Here is a 17881-nt window from a genome sequence, read left to right as displayed (position 1 = left end):
GAACGCTCTTACAGGGTGAGCTAGAGGCCACCCAATGTTATTGTATATTTCTTTGTTTCTTTTTTTTTCTTTGATATGCACAAATAAAAAAGAAAGATAAACATATATCTATCTATCGTCCACATACTTTTGCCTATATACTGTACTCTGGCTGCTGAATTTGCTTTTCTTGCACACTTGTGGGTGACTCCAGCAGCAGCATCAGCAGAGCGGACTCTTCCCGCAGTGCTACAATAACAAATGCATAACTCAGTCCGACGCTTCACAGGCCCCTAAAATATAGAACTTCCCATTAGCCGACATGCACACTGCTGATTTCTCGTGTGGCAAAACGTCATTCGGGGGCCTATCTTCTACAACGAGCACAAACGGTTGTGCGCGTTGCGCTCCACAGTCTAAATGTACTACAGTTAATGGTGGGAAAAAACTGTCTAGGACCCAGACGTTTTTCCCACCATTGACTGCAATGCATTTCCAAGCAGCATGTGGAGCAAGCCACTGTGTGTGTGTGTGTGTGTGTGTGTGTGTGTGTGTGTGTGTGAGCAGACACACACAGCTTAACTCAGCTGTTGGCTTGGCTCTTGTACTTCTGGGCTCCCTGTTACTTGTTTTTAGGGGAGAAATTGGAGGGGGGTTTTGACTACAGCTTGACCTATAACCTGGTCCCTGGAGGGCCCGTGCATGTAACCTGACTTTTTAACCTCGCTGACCTGCTCATAAGACTCCCCTCCCCCCTCCCCCCTTCCCAGTCAGCCTACCTTGTTACCTTCACGTACGTTGATGAAAAGATTGTATATAATAAAGAATCCTTATATTTCGGGCTCCTATACAGAAGAAAGGAGGGGTTACACTGGGGTTACCCCACTTTTTGGTGACCCTAAGCTGCTTTTTTTTTTTTTTAAAGGTGGAGCTCAGCATTTGCATCTGCATCCCGTTTCAGCCGGGCTCATATATACAGTACAGTGCCTGCGCATACATGCAAACATGCACACTCAAGTTAAGCAGTCATGAGGCACACACAGTTGCCATGTGACGGCTTTTCCTTTTTTTTTTTTTTTTTCTCCCCTCCTTTCTCCTATCTCTCTCTTTTTGGAGTTATGCTTATTGAGGGATGTCAGTGACTGCGCTCATTACTATTATGGGATGCCACACAGGGGTGGGAGGGGGGGTGAGCGTCACCATGGTAACCCTGGTTGCTAAGGGAGGGGGTGGGGTGGTGGTGGTGGGGGGTGCATGGAAGAATGGGGAAGAGACTGTAGGAGAGGGAGGGGGTGGATTGACTATTATGGTCTGTACGTTGCAAGGTAACTATGCAGAGTGGGGGAGGGGTAACTGAAGTGTGTGTGTAGATGTGTGTGTGAAGGGGGGGGGGATATTATGGGATGCCTGCCCCCTGATCTCTTTGTGTGTGTGTGCGCGCGCGCGGGGTGTGTGTAGTGTGCGAGGGAGAGAAAGAGGAAGATGAATTTAGACAAATAAGAAATGTATGGAAATAGTATGGAACTGTGAAAAGTTTGAATATTCAGTTTTTTTTTTTTATTGTTTAAAAAAAAATGTAAGAAAGGGTAATGTAGATGGGTGACATGGCCTCGGACGAGATATATTAAGATTGGATGTTAAGTGTGTTGGCAGCTCGTTTCTTTCTAGTTTGACTCAAATCTGAAGCTGGCCGCCGGTCATGCTCGGCTAGCTCACATGCTAATGGCACGGAAACTAACGATTGTGGCAAAGATGGCATGTCAGTTGAACGCAGAGATGGAGTGAGTGAGGGCGCTAATCTTTGTGAGCTGTCCCACTTATTAGCTAGCTAGATAAAGTTGGATTTATTGTCCAAAGACGTCCATGTGGTGAGTGTTTGCACAGCTTTTACCGGGTGCTGTGTTTTGAATGTTATTTAGTGCTAAATATTCACTTCCGTTTTCTTTTTCTTTTTGTTCTTATTTCCCTTGTCGAAACCTGCCCTCATCTTACTACACACCACGACCTGGGACAGACTCAAGATTGGGTCAGAACCCTGGATTATCCTAAAAACACATAACTTTATTTAGTTAGCTAAACTGTTAGCTAACTAAATAGAAAGTTTTCAGCTGTCCGCTATGTCTGGAAGCGAGGACGACAGAGATGATTATGGAGCCCCCGAGGACCGGTTAATGCACGGTAAGACGAGGCTCATTTGTTAGCTGAAATTGCTAATGTTCACACTGGTTGTATGCTAGCATTTTTTTTACATTCATATCAATCATGTTTCGTTAGCAAAGCGCTCCGCTAGGTCAATGCTAACTACCGGGTGCCAAAAACATTTTCCTAGGATGGCGAAGCCATGACCCGCCCTACTCGTTCTCTGATTGGCTAGTACTCGTTGCCTGCTCTGGTTGGATTGGTAATCTTAAGGGTAAGAATGTCAGGGTGAGCCAATCGGAGGCTGAGAAAGGCCGAATAGGGTGGGAAATGCCTTTGCCATCCTGGGGAAAACAATACTCGCCTGCCGGGTAGCTAACGTCAGCGGCAACATTAGCAAATTCGTTTTTTTCCCGCGACTGCACTGCCGTTTATCGCCTTAAAATACACGACGTTACGCCCCCAACCCCAGCCAGAGGCGGTATGGCTGATGGTAGCTGCGTTGTCGCGAAGTCACGCCAACTCACCGGCATTTCCCGGGGCCTAATGTTAGCCTGCTACCGGTATTATTTACGTGTCGATGACAAGATGGAGGCAGCCAGTTAGCTTGGAAGCTGGCGGATGACGTTCTGAAGCGTTCCACTCCTCGTGGCCGGCGCCTTCGGTTTGAGTGTGTGAAAAAGTACAAATATTACAATATAGCTAAACATATCTAGCATCCTACCTTACCGTTTTATCTGTTCAAATAACGACTAGTAACACATACTGGTGTGGTCGAAGATCGCATTGTTTACAGTTTGTATAATACTGACGAGCACGCGCTGCGTACACGGTGGAACCATTGAGAACAAGTAGTCCTGCAAGTTGGCTTTAAGAGCTAAAAATCGATTTAAAAACTGCATTGCAATCTTTAAATGGCATCGACTTTTTATAAACATGTCAAGTGCATACTGCATTAACAAAATACGATGCTAACAGGAACGTATACCGATCAAAATATGTGCTAAATCGTTACAGGCAGTTCGATGCATCAGTGCTGGAAGAGGTTTCCAGATCTTTTACTTAAGTAAAAGTGTACAAAAAATACATACACTGTTACAAGTGAAAATGCTGCATTAAAAATGTTACTCAAGTCAAAAGCTGGTTTTAATCACTTTATATACTGCAGGGTAGCTTAACCAAGAATAATATATCAGGTTTTATTATATTTTGTATTCATTTTCTATATCTGCAAAGTAACTAGAGCTGTCAAATAAATGTAGTGGAGTAAAAGTGCAATATTTCCCTCTGAGATGTATATAAGTAGAAGTACAAAGTAGCATAAAATGGATTGTACATAAGTAGAGTAAATGTACTTAGTTACATTCCACCACTGAGAGACGCATGTACTCAGGCAGAAAGTCACAACTAACTTTCATTCATTTAATACTTTATTGCCATATCAACGTGATTGATAAGAATCTGTCTTAGTGAGCTCCCTTAAACAAAGACAGACTCCAAATTCATGTGTTTTTTAGAGGTTTGTTTTGTCCAACCAACAGCACAGAAGCCGAAATATCTTTATTTTACAATTATATAAAGCAGAGAAACGTGGCAGAACTTCACACCCGAGATATGGGAACCAGAAAATGATTGTCGTTATAAAAATGGTTGCCAATTTAATAATCTTTTTTGATTTGAACAACCGATTTTATCGAGTTATTCGTTTCCGCTCAAGGTAGACGTTTTCATGAGAAAATTGCAAATCCAGTTGTATGTCGTTCAGGTTTCCATATGCCGTTTCATTAAGATCACACATCAGTATTTGAACATTTCCCTTTTCATAGCTTGATAGTGTTTTTTTTGCGCAGCTGAGAATATAGTCCCATCCCTCCCTTCTTTGGAGTTGTTCTGACATTCAACTCGGTCAAAACTTTTGAGAGATTTTCTTGGTTGCTATCAAGTGTGATAGAGCAGATAAGTCCAAGGCAAGTTGCAAATACTCAATTTTGTGACTGCCTCGAGTCCAAGTCTCTGGTCTACAGCTCAGGGACCTGCTTCCTGATCATACACCCACTGTTAGAATCATTAAGATGCTCCAGGAAAACTGGGGGCACTGGTTTCTATACAAAACAGTAGAAAACTGCTCTCGCAGTGAGTAACACAGAGCTCTGGATTTTCTTTAAAAATATTTGTGTAGTTTACACACACACACACACACACACACACGCTTGTCTCCTTTTTTATACGACCCAAAAAGCTCATCACATTAAAGCGTCTTCCTCGCCAGGTGCACCTTAATGGCTGCTTGCCATTTACTTTTAACCGTAGTCAATTACATTAACCGGCTCAGAGTGCCATGCCACTTCACTTTAGAGCCACTGAGGCAATGCCAAACAAACACTGGACTGTGATCCTCTCGGTCATACGGCCTGCGGGAGGGTGTGGTAAATTATAATGACTAATCAGTTGTAAATTACAGTTTAAACTACCGGTGCGAAACTGATTTTGAATCAGCCCCTTAAGGGCAAACTTGTAAAATGGAGTAGTAACCCAAACCACTATCTTATCCCCCCTACTAGTCCTGGTTTCTCTGCGGGTTTTCATTCTAGCCATCTAATCATGGACCACTTAAATGTCATTTGACACCAAGTGAATGTGGTTGCAGCCTGGCAGGGGTGGACCGAGGGCTAGACGATTCTGCTCAAGTCCAGACTTTGTTCCCTGACTGAGTTAGTTGGTCTATGCAAAAGAAAAATGTGGCATCCCGATGATTCTAATTCACACACGAAAAGGCCACATCAATCAATCCCTGTCGTAATTTAGTGATGACAGTAATCTTAAATGGAAAATCCTCTTGATTGAGCCATAATGGAAACAATACGACAGATTTTTAAACGTATATCAAAACCAGGTACGAGTGGGAGAAGCTGCTCAACGACAGGAAGTTCTTTTAATTTTTTATTTTTTTTAAACCTGCCAAATTGGTTGATTCAGTTAACAAACCGGGCCAGCCAAAATGTCACCAGTGTGTGTGTTTTTGTTTACAGCAGGATATGTGAACAAGTGATGCTATCTTTACTGCTCTCTGTTCAGTAATGGTATCACACGCCCTAATGCACTGACACACACTTCCTCAACCATGAAATGTCTCCGCTGGCCTGATTTTTGCAGATGACGAGGATGAGGAGATCTCCGAGAACGAGACTCCAAAGGTGAAGAAGAAGAAGAAGGCCAAGAAGAGCAAAGAGAGCAAGGGCAGCAAGAGGCGGTCGCGCAGAGAGGTGAGGGCGCAGATATTTGTGTGTGTGTGTGTGTGTGTGTGTGTGTGGGGTCATTTAACACTGTCAAACTAAGGGATATTAGAGCTGCAACGATTAGTCAGCTCATGAGTTGGTCTATCGACAGTAAAATAATCAACTATTTTGATAATCAAAGTAGTTTTTCATTCAAAAATGGCAGATAATGCAGTTTTCAGCCTAAACTATAGTGATGTCCTGCTCTTTTTCAGATTTTTATATTTCCATTAAACTGGAAACCATTGGGTTTTGGACTAACGAAACAAGTTCAAACACATCATCTTGGACGTTGAGAAACTAGGATGTGTTAAGCTTCACACAATTAAAGCGTGACTGTCTGCCGATTTTGATTATCTTGTCATGTAGGCAAAATGGCAAACGATGTCAAATTTGATATTTATGATTGTAAAATACTCAATGCTGCTCTTCCTGCTCTCATTTGCTAAAATTTAATACATTACGCTCCTATTTCCTTATTGCGCCTACATTTTTTAATTTTTTTTTGTAACATCTCAGACACCTCAGATCTGTCTAACCTATTGCTTTCTTCCATCTTTTTTTTTTCCCACCTTCCACTATTCATTAAATTCTCCGTAAAATACTTTTCTATTGCCTATCTCTACTTGTACCATTAGAAAGGACGGTGGATTTTACGGCGTCAGAAGTGCAACTATTATCTTGTACGATAAAAGCAATTTAAAGAAAATGCTTTAAAAGTTAAAAGTTGACAGACATTCGGTCTTCCCTTTTTGGAATTTATATCATATTCCATCTTAACTTTTACAAAAATGTTTTATCTTGCAGTATTTTTTTTTGCTCTTGTAAGAGAATCTAGTCGTATTTCAGCGAGAGACCTGCTTCCTTGCCTCGTTCCCGTTATTCTTGAGCATAATAGTCTCAGTTTGCTAACTCCTGTCTCTGCTCTGCTTGTTCCAGGAGCTTCCCATCAGCTCCCCCGAGGTCATGGACGTGGGCAAGGTGGAGGAGGCGGAAGACGGCGGCGGCCTCGCCCAGCGCTCCGACAGCGAGGGCAGCGACTACACGCCAGGGCGCAAGAAGAAGAAGAGAGCCAGCAGCGGCAAGGAAAAGAAGAGGAGCAGCTCCGGCGCCGAGCGGAGCAGCTCCAAGAAGAAGGAACCGGAGCCCGAGGAGGAAGACGACGACGATGACGACGACTTTTCGGTGAGGAACGCCAGACGGGGTTGTTTTTGAGGGGCAAAAAAATAACATGTTGCAGTGAAGTTTCTCAACGCGTACGTCTGCACTGGTAACGGCTTTAACCTTAGAGATTCATGGTTGTGCGGAGGCTGCACGCAGAGCTTTCGCCGTAGCCGACGCAAGTGGCCTGAGGTTTATACTTGTGCGTTGGTGTGTGCGTCGATCTCTTTTTAAGAGAATAGCAGGGCCGGGGTGTGTTTGAGAGAGTGACGGGGATTAGCTTTCTGACCACGGTGAGAAATCTGTAGCAGGAAAGGTTAACCCTCTTCTTGATTTCACGTTCTTCGCGGAGAAGGAAAACCCGGAAACGCAATGCAACGCTACCAAGCCACGGCCAAGCGGACGTGTAGCAAGGTTTTTTTGAGTCAGGCTACGGGTAGGGTCTGTATCTCCACGCACCTACGTACGTACCCACAGCCTTGGTATAATGCAGAAGCATAAATTGGCCTTTTTAGGCAGGGAGCATTCATGTTTTCTCTTGGGCTAATGGCTTCTTTTCGGTTAGTTAGTCCACATGCGATTGTCCGACCAAATTCTCATTTGTTGGACAATCTCTTGTTACTTTCATAATGCTTCTTTGAGGGGAAAAAGCCCAGCTGAACGTGTTTTGGACGCGCAACTTTTTTTTAAAAACTGCTTTGGTAGCATCTGGTCACTATGATTCGGAAGTAAACATGTCGGCGCACGGTGGAGCACTCGGGCCGGTGTTCTGACTGAAGCACGAAGGGAGGGAGGATGGACCCGCCGGTCAATATGACCAGCAGTATTCATTTCTCTCGGTTGTTACTCAGCACTTGTACATGTAGGATGTGGCGGTTGGTCTTTTGTGGTGTGGTGGTTTGACTTAGCACGGGTTGAATTAAAAGGTCTCCACTTTATTACCTCATGTCGATAATGGCACGTTGAGACAGTCGTCATGTTGATGGATTGGAAGTTTTCAGTGTATGTTGGAGCAGAGATGTCCCCAATATGCTTCTTGGACTGGTGGGGGAAAAAAATGTCACAGCATAATCGTGCAAAATGATCAGCAGGGATGTTAAGCAGGGTGTTCCCAATCCCCATAAGGCTTAGGTGCAGCCCCCGAGCCGTTTTGGGCAGCACCTAAGCCGAATCAATGTGAGCATCAAAACCAACTAAAAGCCTTTTCTCAGATCTCATGATTGTAGTTGGTCCCCTGGCGACTTTTTTCTGAGAAGTTTTGTCTGCAAGCTTTTTGAGTGTTATTCATTTATCTGCTCTAGGTTTTCCAAGGTTTTAGACACAGATATAGTAATAATAATGGGTGAATTTTTTTTATTCCAATTTTGAAAAATGTCACATTTTCATAAAGGAAGGACCCCTAAACCCCTAAATGTGCACCTAAGTCTTCCAGAACATGTCAAACCGCTGGGATGGTCCTCGCTTAAAGACACACACACAAACATGAAACTGTGCTACGTAAACGCTTTTGGGGGAACGTGTTAAGCATCTGTAGTCCAATTTCTTTCTTATTTTTTTTTGGGGGGGGGGGGGTGTTCTAACTTCTGTTTCTTTGCTCCTTGATGAGCGTCTGTCGACCGTGTACCTGTGAAGGAGTCGGTCCGGTTTGACAAACAAAGAGCAAACAGAGATGGTTAAACAAAGAGCTATGTCTGGTGGACTCGAAGCCCAGCAGCCGTGTGTGTGTGTGTGTGTGTGTGTGTGTGTGTGTTTTGCTGCTGTTACCATGGCAACCCCGCCTAGCACAGCACTGTGCTCTTGACCCTTTTCCTTTTGGTTAGATAAACACGTTTTTGATTCATTGTCAGAGCCGCCCTCGATCCATTCTGCAGCCAGTTCTGTAGGACGAAGAAATTGGAAGCAGGTTTTTGGCGAAAGGGCCGGTGGTTCGGTTTACATTAGGCTGGTAGTGGCTGAAACTACTGCTCACCTGCTCGGGGCCGTTTTTAAACTTTTGCGGGGATAAAGCTCTGCGAGAAATTGGTATTTAATTTGCCAAAAATATTTACGGGCGGTATGAAATGTACAGAGAAAAACAGCAGGTTAGCAGCTCAGCCGAGTAATTAGTGTTTCCGATATTGAGGTTTGTCGTTTCCCAAACAAAGATGCCGAACATTTTGTGTTTCCCCCTGCTAAATTGTGAGGTTTTGCTGGGGTTTTTTTTTTTTCTATTGTGCTCGTAAACTGGAAATTGTTTGTTCTTTGGACGACAAAACAGAGCTGTTTGAAGATGTGATCTTGAGCTTTTTCGCTATGTTGTTCTAGACCAAATTGTTGCGTTAATCAAGAAAATAACTGGCAGATTTAGATATAATGCAATTAATAGTTTCAGCCTTTTGTTGCTTTGATACGAGTGACTGTCAGAAGTGAAAGTTGGACAATAGGGTCAAAGTTTAGGGGACATGTAGGCCTGTAACTGGTAATTATAGCAAATATCGATAAATCTTAAACCTGCTTTTTACTTGATAAGTGATAATGATTGAAGTCATTTATCAGAAATGTCATCAGTTTGTTGACAAACTAACATAATCCACCATATTGGCACTAAATTAGTAATTATATCACCAAGCCATTTAATGATCTTTCGAAACTAAGTGTGGCAGGTGAATCCAAATGGAACTTATCAAATATTAATTTTTGTTGCATTCGTGTGGTTGCTAATTTTAGGCCCTCTTCACCAGACACTTTAAACCTCATAACCCTGCAAATGTGGTCCGGTCGAGTTCAACGAAAATCATTTCCAAAATTAACCAAAACGATAATTAATTCCAGGTGGAAAGCCCATGCTCCCGATATCTGGGTCATAATCATTTTGTATATGGTGAGGTAGAAATAATGGCTGTTGCTGACGCACAGGGAGGGAACAAAGGTGTTTTTGTAGGAGGTGGATGGTTTGGCTTTTGTGAAAAACAGCAATAACGTTTGCCTATTTCTTTTTTTTTTTTTTTTTTTTTTTAAAGTCTACACGGGAACTGTGCAGTTTAGACTTATTGTCCCAGATCCAAAATGGAAAGCCACAACGGGTCCCACGTGTTCGTCCCACAGCCAGTACGTGGTCCGCTTCTGATGTAAAATGTGTTTGTTTGTGAATAACAATAATTGGCACCAGTCATGTTGTCTCTATAGCGCATATTGAATTATGGGCAGTAACAGCTTTTCACATGTTAGGGCTCGTCCGCTAAACCAGGTTCTCCTCCACACTCTGGTCACCTAATCAACTGATCTGGTTAGTATTGATAACTCCTCACTTACTGAGTTAAAGTGGTTGTTAGAAAAGCCGCTGTGCAGTGTTTTCAGACAGAATAACAATCTCTGATTCCAGCTTGTTAAATGTGAACATTTTGTAGTTTCTTCTCTCCTCTGTGACCGTAAACCAAATATCTTTTGAGTTGTGGACAAAACGAGACATCGGAGGACGTGATCTTGGCCTTTGGGAAACACGGATCCACATTTTTCACCATTTTGACACATTATAGACCAAACGACTAATCCATTAATCTAGAAAATAGTTGTTTTAATTTACCAATGACTGGCTCCCATAAACCTTTTTTTAAGGTCTGCTGTTTCTTAAGATGAAGAACGGCAAGACTCAATGGCTTGACAATCCCCAAATCCTCCAGTTTTCATTGTTTTACCTGCATATGATGATGATTTTACCTGATGGTGTGATTTAGTAAAAGCACAGAGAAACGTGCAACGTATATTTACAGCGTCTTTTTTTTTTTTTTTTAATCTGCATCATGCAGTTGTAGTCATGTTCTATATTAATCTTAACTAGTACGTTTCCACTTGTCCCTCTGATGTTAATAAAGCTTATTGTTTGTTTCCCCGTAGGAGCCAAAGTCGTCATCGCAGCTGCTGGACGACTGGGGCATGGAGGACATCGACCACCTCTTCACTGAGGAAGACTACCGCTCTCTGACCAACTACAAGGCCTTCAGCCAATTCGTCAGGTAGACGCACTCATTTGCACTTAAGCTCCGAATGTGCTGGGGGAAAAAAAGTATTTCACAAAAAACCAGTGGCCAATGGTACCGGAGAACTGTTCACATGTGTAAGAAATGTGAACGTTGGCTTGTCTAGAGATAAATGGTCGGATGTCGGTCACCTTCCACTTTCTTTTGTGTTGGCATTCTGAACAATGGTGGATTTCTGAGGACTATGGTCAACTGCTCCTCAGATCTCTGCAGGGTAAATCCAGACAGCTAGCTAGACTATCTGTCCAATCTGAGTTTTCTGTTGCACGACTAAAACAACCTTTTAGAACGTACACGCAAGTTCCTTCCCGAGGCTGTTTTGCATCGGCACCGTCACTGTGTACGGCAGTTGGCACCGCCCAAGACGGTTGTGATTGGTTTCAAGAAATGCCAATAAACCAGAGCACGTTTTTTCCCGGAATGTTGTGTGGACTAGCCAGAAGGTCTGGCAATGCGAGACTAGTAGATAAATATCCTGTGTTGCACTAGTTGCTGTTCTTTTTCATACTCTTATGACCGTTTTTGGAAGTGAAACGGAGCTAATATTGCGCTTGCCGAAATCTGCAATCGGCAAAATGTGTCCACTGCGATTGTTTGGTTCACCAGACTGTATTTTTAAATGTGGCTTCTCCCCTCCCCTCCAGGCCCCTCATCGCGGCCAAGAACCCCAAGATCGCCGTGTCCAAGATGATGATGGTTCTGGGCGCCAAGTGGCGCGAGTTCAGCACCAACAACCCCCTGAGAGGAGCCGCGGCTGCCAACGCAGCCCTGGCCACCGCCAACGTACCGGCGGCGGTCGACACCATGGTAGCGGAGGTCGCCCCAGCTCCCGAAGCCCCGCCAGCCCTGGTAGAGCCTCAGCTGCCCCCTCCCCCGCCGCTACGCAAGGCCAAGACAAAGGAAGGCAAAGGTACAGTAGGGAGGAGGCAGTGGGTGTCGTTTCCCCACGAATCGGATAGACGACCAACCAATCAGAGCTTTGTAGGCCGCGATTAAAAGACAAGGTTTACAATACTTGTCATTTTCTGTGAAAAGTCCCAAAACCTTCCACTTGTTAGTCTGTCTCACAATACTTTCTGACTTCCTGTCAGGGACAGGGGAAATTGGGCTGAACACAAGAAAAACCATAGAATTGTCAAATGATATTCCACGACCTGAAATATCAAAGCTGGTTTGGGGATATCCCATCCTGAATAGCAGACATTTTTCTGCTGGAAGAGGACGTTTTGGGGTAATTTCCATCACTGTTATGGGAACAACACAGTTTGATTTCCGGCTGATCTTTGTATTCAAATTTTTCTCAGCTCTGTGCGTGACTGACCTCTGCCTTTTTTACTGTTTTGTGTCGGCAGGTCCCAACGCCCGCAAGAAGTCAAAACCTACGCCTAAACCCCAAGACAAGAAGAATAATGCCAAGACCAAGAAAGTGGCTCCTCTCAAAATCAAACTGGGAGGCTTCAACAGCAAGCGGAAACGCTCATCGGTACGGTTCCGCCTCTCCCTCTCTCCGTCTCTTGCTTCTTATAAACACTTGTCCGCCTAAATACAGTTGAGATGCGTTGTTACCGTTTTAGAGCCGCACCGATGAATCGATTATTTGTCAACAACACATGGAGTAATCGGTTTGAGTAATCTTTTAAGAAACGCAAGTTGAAATTCTCTGATTCCAGCTTCTTAAATGTGAATATTTGCTGGTTTCTTCACTCCTCTGTGACAGTTAACTGACTATGTTTGAGTTGTGGATAAAGGACAAGATTCAAAGATCTTTGGGAAATATCGATCAACATTTTTCTCCATTTTCTGACATTTCATAGACAACAATAAAACGACTAATCAAGGAAATGATCCACACATTAATCCACAACGAAATGTATCTTTAGTTGCAGCCCTAAACTCTTTTATTTATTTTTTTTAATACAAGACGCTTTGTCTCTCATGTTGCGCAGAGCGAGGAGGATGAGCCTGAAGTGGACAGTGACTTTGAGGACGGCAGCATGAACAGCGTCTCCATCTCCGAGGGATCAAACAGCCGCAGCAGCCGCAGCAAGAAGAAGCCGTCAAAGAGCAAACCCAAGAAAAAGAAAGGTACGCGCGCATGCTCTCGTTGTACGGGACGGCGCTAAAATGAAGCCTCTGCTCTTCAATTCAGTCTCCTTCTTTGTCTTTTCCATGGTTCTCCTTTTTATTTTTTTATTTTCTCCTCTTTGCGGTGACATTGACTGATCTGTTTTGTGTAACCTGCGGGAGTTGAACCCGTTCGATGGTTGTTTGACGCTCTACGTGATGAGTCAGAGCTCTACCTGTTGAGGTGCGAGCGGCTGCAGATAGAGCCTACAGTTAGCAGATTAAACGCACAGTGGCCAACAGTAATTACTGCGTGCAGGGTAAAGCATTAAAAGTCAGTGGAATGCACAACAACAGGAGGAGGTGTATGTGCCCATGCATGCACACGCGCGCACACACACACACGCATGAGTCACCGTGAGTCAGCTGAATTATCAGTGTATATTTAGAAAGACGACATCTTGGTCTGGGTTGTCGCCTACTTGCACATCCTCTGTAGCCGCTCAGACCACGTCACGGATGAATTGAGGTTCTTAACTGTGGAAATCATTTCCACGGCTGTTGTGTTGTTTTTTTTGAATCTCCGATGACCCAAGGTGAACATCAGGCAAACGTATAACCCTTGAAATCTGACATTTTTGGAAGGAAACGCAACATACGTTGTGTGTATTTTGGCAAATACATCCTTAAGAAATACTACAACTTCTCTGACAAAACATGTGAGACTTGTTTATTGTGAGTTTTGGCTTTTATTTAACCCTGCTATTAAACGTTTCAGCCAAATATTGAGGAACGAGCAATAAAGATGGATTTCACCCGCCAAAATGGACGTTTTTATATTTTCACCGTGAAGCGCTTCAATTTCAGTCTGTCGGTGTCGATGAAACGCGTGTTGTTGAAGGGAATATGACTCACCGAGTGGGTTTTCCTCTCACAAACGACATCAACAACACACAGACAAATGTCACAAACGCTGAGCCTGGAGCCGCCGCACATATCACACCCATTGTCTCTGGTTAAATGTGAGATGTTCGGAGGTGTTTTTGGTAAAAAGAAACAAAGTTGTTTTCTCTCTAAATCAGAAGCGGAGGAGGGCGACGGCTATGAGACCGACCACCAGGACTACTGTGAGGTTTGCCAGCAGGGGGGAGAGATCATCCTGTGTGACACCTGTCCCAGAGCGTACCACATGGTCTGCCTGGACCCCGACATGGAGAAAGCCCCCGAGGGCACCTGGAGCTGCCCACACTGTGTAAGCAACCCGCATATACTCTTAGGGCTGGGCGATGGGGAGAAAATCAGACACCACGATATTGTTGACCAAATACCAAAATACCTCTTTTATATTGCGGCGACATTCTAGGGTCGACAATTGGTGCTTTGACAAAATATCTTCACACTTAGATTTTAGATAAATAATCATCGGTAATGTCTAATTGGGGAAAAGGCAAATAATAGAACAGCTAGAACAGTCTGGTAATTTCAGAAACGTACATCACTTTACTGTAATGCAGCCTTTTAAAACCAGTAACGAAGGAATAGCTACAAATAATCTTTTTGATTGTTAAACATTTACAAGTCGAGGCAAAAAAAAAAGACACTTCTCAAACATTGCCACTTTTTGTGCATTTCATTTTCAGTAGGTTCCAAACGCACAAAGACCCCGTTTCCACTTAGGTGATACCAACACGAGTGGACAGCCGAGACACGTTTTCACTCCTGTGTCTATCGTGTGCGTCCCCAGCTGACCACTCGTGTTCAGATTTGCCTACATCACTTCCCGATGGAACGTTAAAGGAGTCGGCAGAATCCAACCCGTCTCCTCTCGTCGGGCAAAACGGTGCGAGTTATAAAACGGGCAGGTCATGGATTGCTGGCGCGCTGTCACAAAAACAGCCGCCACGTTCCCGCACCGATGGCTTGTTTTCCTGGCAGCACACGTTCGCGTTTATACAACAAAAGATGTGCGGTCAAATGCGTCCCACGCTATCCCGGCGAAGGGTTTGAGTTATGGGGTCACAATGCGTCTTGGTGGCTGTTTACGCTTACTATTTAGCGCTGTCTGATCGCATTTTAAGACACATTTTAAAACCAAGTGAAAAACGGGGTCATAGTTTCTCCCCCAAGTCCCGAAACTACAACAAACTCAATCTCAAGTATGAGCTGGAAAAAGAGACTTCAGATGAAGTTTGCAGGAGTAGAAAGACTCAGCAGACAGTTTGGGCAGGTCCGAGCGTCTCAAAAACGTCTTAAAGACCGAAAACGAGGATCAAAACCCTCAAATCAAGATTTATTTTTGTTTCGTTGTTGCTGCAGTTGAACAGAAGAGGAACTTTTTGTTTTCACGAGCTTTTCCATTTCATTCCAGGAGAAGGAGGGCATCCAGTGGGAGGCCAGGGAGGAGGTGTCCGAAGGCGAGGAGGACCTCGGCGAGACCGGAGAGATGGAGGAGGACGACCACCACATGGAGTTCTGCAGGGTTTGCAAAGACGGAGGAGAGCTGCTCTGCTGCGACTCGTGCCCCTCGTCGTACCACATCCACTGCCTCAACCCGCCACTGCCAGAGATCCCTAACGGCGAGTGGATCTGCCCCCGCTGCACGGTGAGTGGCCAGCAGACCCCCCACCCCGGGTCAAAGGGCGGTGATTGGTGTGACGTTTCGACCTGTCAGAGACGTGACAGCTGACTTGCTGGGGGGGGGTGGTCATTGATCCGGTTTATATTTGTGCTCTTTCTGCCCCGGCGCTGCTTAAAATGGATCCAGGAGTTATTTCTGTGCTCGTTGGGGTCAGCGTGGCCTGATTTAGTGGGTTTTTAACAATCATGGTTTCGTTCCACAACTCAAGAAACCGTAGCAGAGGTACATGAAGTGTAACCAGGGACACGTGAAGCAGATTTAATTGCATTCCTCTTGCATCTTCTACCACAGCAGCTGAATATTTTTTCGATGTTACGAAATGGTATAGTCATGAAAATCCTGGAATATTATGGAGATTTGAGAAATCCTGAGCTAAAAATCTGGCATCCAGGTCATAGATATCCAAGGAAGGTTTAAAAAAAAATCTTTTAAGGGCAACTGGACTTGGTTAAAGCTGCCTGAGAGAATTCTTCAGTTCTGACTGAACACTAGGGGAAACCAAGCTATCTAACCTGTGTGGGGACGATCTAGGCCGCTTCCTTCGTTAGTGCTCCTGGCTGTTATAACAGACGGTTGTTATGGTCGTTGGAGACACCCAATGCCAAGTCGTATTAAAGGAACACGCCGACTTATTGGGAATTTAGCTTATTCACCGTAACCCCCAGAGTAAGACAAGTTGATACATACCCTTCTCATCTCAGTGCGTGCTGTAACACTGTCTGACGGTTCCAGCGGCATCAGGCCAGCACAGGTAACTGGTTCCAACTAGCCTACTGCTCCAAATTGTGACAAAAGTGACAAAATAACTCCAACATGACATCTCAGACATCATCATCTCAGACAGGCTTGCTGCGAGCATATCATTCCGCCCAAGTACTATATTCTTCCACCTGAGAATATAGTTCCCGGTTTGTTTACGGTTAGAAGATGGCTGTGTCTCATGTTAGGTTGTTTTTTTTGTACACGCTGTGACTCTACAAATCACAACATGTAAATAGGAACATTTTGGCGTTATTTTATTTCATCACTTATTCGGAGCAGTAGGATTACTGGAACCATTCACCTGCCAGCACATGTTCTGTGCTGGCCTGATGCCGCTGGAAACGTCAGACAGCTTTACAGCACGCACGGAGATGAGAAGGGTATGTATGGACTTGTCTAACTCTGGGGGTTACGGTGAATAAGCTAAATTCCCAATAAGTCGGCGTGTTCCTTTTGAAAGTAGCGACCTTTTGTTGGCATTCTCGCACAATGCTATTTCTCTTTCTTTTTTTATTTTTAGCATTTTCAAATTTTCTATATAATGAAATGTACATAAACTCATAAAGACACAACTACAAATCCCTTCCCTGACCCACCCACTTTAAGGAACACCAGAGGAGTCAACGGCAGAATAAGCCGTTTGGCATTGGCAGAGACGATTTGGCAAATCTTTGGGGGACGCAACACACACTCAGCGTTGCTGCTCATCCCACAAATGCATGTTCGGAACTAAACAGGCTTTCCGATGGTATAAGATTTATTGCCAAAAAGCATTGTTGCCACAGAGAAATAATCTACCAAACACAAATTTCCTTTCTTTTTGTGCTAAGTTTAGCCTGTCCTGACGACCAGTTGCGTATCAATTCAGATTAGGTCCGCTAAATCAGTCGGCAAGGTATCCATACAGGCTGCCAAATCTCGAGAAATGTTCATCTCTAAGAGTATGTGTAAACCTTTTGTGGAATACACCTGAAAGACGGCGTCTCGCAATAGGGAGATGGGAATCCGACTTCCACGTGATGGCGATGCCCTTCCTGCCAAAGCCCAGGGCTATTGTAAGAAACTACTTTTTGGAAGCTTCTTAACTGTGCAACTCATGGTTGTAAAGTTCCCTAACGAGCACATTTGTGGATCTAGTGGGAAGGCAAATCCAGCGATCTTTGTCATACCAGAGTGTAGTGAGCATGGTGCCAAGTTTGGATGTTTTGAAAGAAAAGGATCAACACTATAAAGTTAATATATTATTTATTTTTGTCTTCAGTGTCCACCCATGAAAGGGAAAGTCCAAAAGATCCTGACGTGGCGGTGGGGCGACGCTCCTCCACCCACACCCGTCCCCCGCCCTCCAGACCTACCGGCCGATTCCCCCGACCCCGCCCCGCTGGCAGGGCGGCCGATGAGGGAGTTCTTCGCCAAGTGGTCCAACATGTCGTACTGGCATTGCTCCTGGGTCACGGAGCTCCAGGTGTGTGGAGCACACGCGTAAACAAACGCTCTATTTGACCCTGTTTCTTATACCTGTTGTAACCTTCGTGTCTCTCCCGGCCCCCCCCCCCACTTTAGCTCGAGCTTCATTGTCAGGTGATGTTCAGAAACTACCAGAGGAAGAATGACATGGATGATCCGCCGCCCATCGACTTCGGCGAAGGAGAGGAGGACAAGAGCGTTAAGAGGAAGAACAAGAACCCCATGTATGCAGAGCTGGAGGAGAAATACCTCCGCTTTGGAATCAAGTGGGAGTGGCTAATGATGCACCGCATCATCAACCACAGGTCAGCACGCACACTTAAAAAACAACAACAAACACACACACGCACACACACGTTTTTAGAGATGATCTTTGATGC

At 44.5% G+C, this 17881-nt stretch overlaps 1 protein-coding gene across 5 annotated transcripts in view; it reads left to right on the top strand.

The window, feature by feature from the left end:
- Positions 1-1660: 1660 nt before the first annotated feature.
- chd4a (chromodomain helicase DNA binding protein 4a) overlaps positions 1661-17881 on the top strand; it is a 37913-nt gene continuing 21692 nt past the window's right edge. For 3 of the 5 annotated variants that reach the window (XM_039819532.1, XM_039819530.1, XM_039819531.1), the window contains exons 1-11: positions 2097-2157; positions 5272-5381; positions 6333-6578; positions 10428-10546; positions 11215-11480; positions 11923-12053; positions 12517-12655; positions 13717-13886; positions 15003-15236; positions 17296-17499; positions 17598-17806. In XM_039819532.1, the coding sequence (XP_039675466.1) occupies positions 2097-2157; positions 5272-5381; positions 6333-6578; positions 10428-10546; positions 11215-11480; positions 11923-12053; positions 12517-12655; positions 13717-13886; positions 15003-15236; positions 17296-17499; positions 17598-17806 (1889 nt within the window). Of the gene's footprint in view, positions 1848-1993; positions 2158-5271; positions 5382-6332; positions 6579-10427; positions 10547-11214; positions 11481-11922; positions 12054-12516; positions 12656-13716; positions 13887-15002; positions 15237-17295; positions 17500-17597; positions 17807-17881 lie in introns of those variants that run through there. The other 2 variants (XM_039819534.1, XM_039819529.1) reach the window with 1 other exon arrangement.

The sequence above is a fragment of the Perca fluviatilis genome, chromosome 13 (genome assembly GCF_010015445.1).
Source record: "Perca fluviatilis chromosome 13, GENO_Pfluv_1.0, whole genome shotgun sequence".
Lineage (NCBI taxonomy): Eukaryota > Metazoa > Chordata > Actinopteri > Perciformes > Percidae > Perca > Perca fluviatilis.
This window is presented reverse-complemented; position numbering and strand designations above follow the sequence as displayed.